Source organism: Grammomys surdaster, unplaced genomic scaffold (genome assembly GCF_004785775.1).
Source record: "Grammomys surdaster isolate TR1022 unplaced genomic scaffold, NIH_TR_1.0 160063, whole genome shotgun sequence".
NCBI classification, from domain to species: Eukaryota; Metazoa; Chordata; class Mammalia; order Rodentia; family Muridae; genus Grammomys; species Grammomys surdaster.
Genome location: NW_021623113.1, coordinates 1 through 1,984, shown reverse-complemented (window position 1 = coordinate 1,984; position 1,984 = coordinate 1). Strand labels below are relative to the sequence as shown.

Below are 1,984 nucleotides of genomic sequence, written 5' to 3'. Positions count from 1 at the left end.
GTTCATGATCTGAGATTTGGAAGCAGAGAGGCCATTTCCAACTCTAACGAAGGACACAATGGGGGTAGAGACATGACACATCTGCTGATCCTTGTGACTGTAGCTTTTGTCCTGTGGTGACTCACTGGATTCTTGCCAACTCCTCCTAATTTGTCTGAGAGACCAGAGAAAGAATTCGATTTGAGAAGTGTTAGGATTTGGCACCACAAGAGGGAGTGCATATTGACAAATAGAAAGTTTGGACAAAATATATTGCCTGGCAAGATCATCTGCACAGTGTAAAATGGCCATCTGGGTATCCATTGGGTGAATGTAGGGCTGTGACTTTTTGGCTAATGACTTCATGATATCATCACTGTCTTCAACGGACTCTTCATATGGATCAAAACCCTCATTTTTCTGACAGAAGGAACTTTTAAAGACATGGTCTTCTTCATCTTTGTAAGTCAGTTTTCTCAACCTGCAATCCAACATCAGTAGTTTTTGTAGAAAATAGTTAGGAAGTTGCTGTTCGGATCTTGGCTGGTACTTGTGTACCGATATCTTGTAGATCTGATGGAAGTCAGCTCTGCTCATCCTTTTTGGGTAGAAATGTTCTAGGCCTAGACGCTGGAGTAATTCCAGGAAAGATCCCACTTGTATCATTTCCTTTGCGTTAGTTTCATGATTTTTTTTGTTATAAGTCTGTTTCCTTTTAGGGTAGAGCCACTGCAACTGTTTTTTCATCTGCAAAGAAGCAGTGGTGGCTTTATAGTCCCCGTCATTGAGTCTACACTCCTGGGCACTAATGAATTGAGTTATATAAGTGGCAGCTTTTTTCAGAATGTTGACTGTGCTTAGTAGAAAACTCTGCAATTGCCAATCTGTGAGAAACATATAAATCCAAATGGCATAATTTTTAATTTTTTGACGCAGTATTTGTATGGAATCTATCAGTATTTTAAGTTTCCCCTCATAATCAGAAACCTCTTGGGATTTCATATTCTTTTGAAAAAGTCTAGTTTCTTGCCCAGTACTATACACATATTCCTCATCCTGTATCTGAGCAGAAAGGCCAGCCAGTGCAGTGTAGTTGTCTTTCAAACATTTAGCCATTTGAAGGGGATCCTTAAAATCACTTCTGTGGCTGTTGAGGATGATGTCCCAAATGGGCACCAAGTGAAGTCCCTTGTCAATGACAGACCAGGTTTTGTTGCTTGTGAGAAGGCCAGCTGTCCACTGGACAATTCCATTTGCTTCTGCTGGTCCACCTGTCTGGGCCACAGAGACCTGAACATTGATTTGGAGCTGTTGATTAGCTGCATTCTGGCAGGATCTCACTGAATATGAATCTGATGTTTTCATCCTTGCTCCAACATCCACCTCAAAGCCATTGTAGTGCCCCCTTATGTAACTGTCTAAGGCCTCTGCTGCCTGTTGCTTCACATGATCTAGCTGGTCCCTTTTGAAACCTTCTGAAATGGCCTTCCAGCAGTAGATTCCCCCAAGGTGCAAAGGACCTTGATTAGCATGAGAACCAAATCTGTTGAAGAATTCCTCAGTCCTGTTTCTCAGTGAGAGGAATTTGTCTGCTTCTTCAGTGTGTTCCAGCTGCTCTTCAATGATTTTCAACTCCTTGAGAGCAGCTGTGGAGAGCTGAAGCTGATCAATTCGAAAGTGGAAAGAGGCCAGGGGCACATAGCTATACTTTGCTGAACAGAAATAAGAATGTTCTGAGTTTGACTGGTGGGTGTCCTTCCATTCTGAATGTTTGCTTTGCTTGATACCAAATTCTGAACTAAATTCTGAGAGTCCACCCTTGGTTGGTCCAAATCCCAGCTTCTGGACAGCTTCAGTGAACATGGATTCTGCTTGAGAAGATGTGAATTCTTTTGCTTCCATCCTTTTTCCTTGTTCAGGTCCAAAGAGGAATAATTCCTTGGGGACCCTAAGAAGATCTTCTCTCCTTGCCACTAGGTCTTTTTGGTGGCAGGTCTTATAAATT

General features: G+C 42.2%; 1 protein-coding gene across 1 annotated transcript; it reads right to left on the bottom strand.

The window, feature by feature from the left end:
• Nucleotides 1-3: 3 nt before the first annotated feature.
• LOC114615833 (interferon-induced very large GTPase 1-like) lies at nt 4-1,980 on the bottom strand (the record flags this gene model as incomplete). The annotated part of the gene is made up of 1 exon (XM_028761442.1): nt 4-1,980. A coding segment is annotated over one exon (1,977 nt), but the record flags the coding sequence as incomplete, so codon positions are not given.
• Nucleotides 1,981-1,984: the final 4 nt, after the last annotated feature.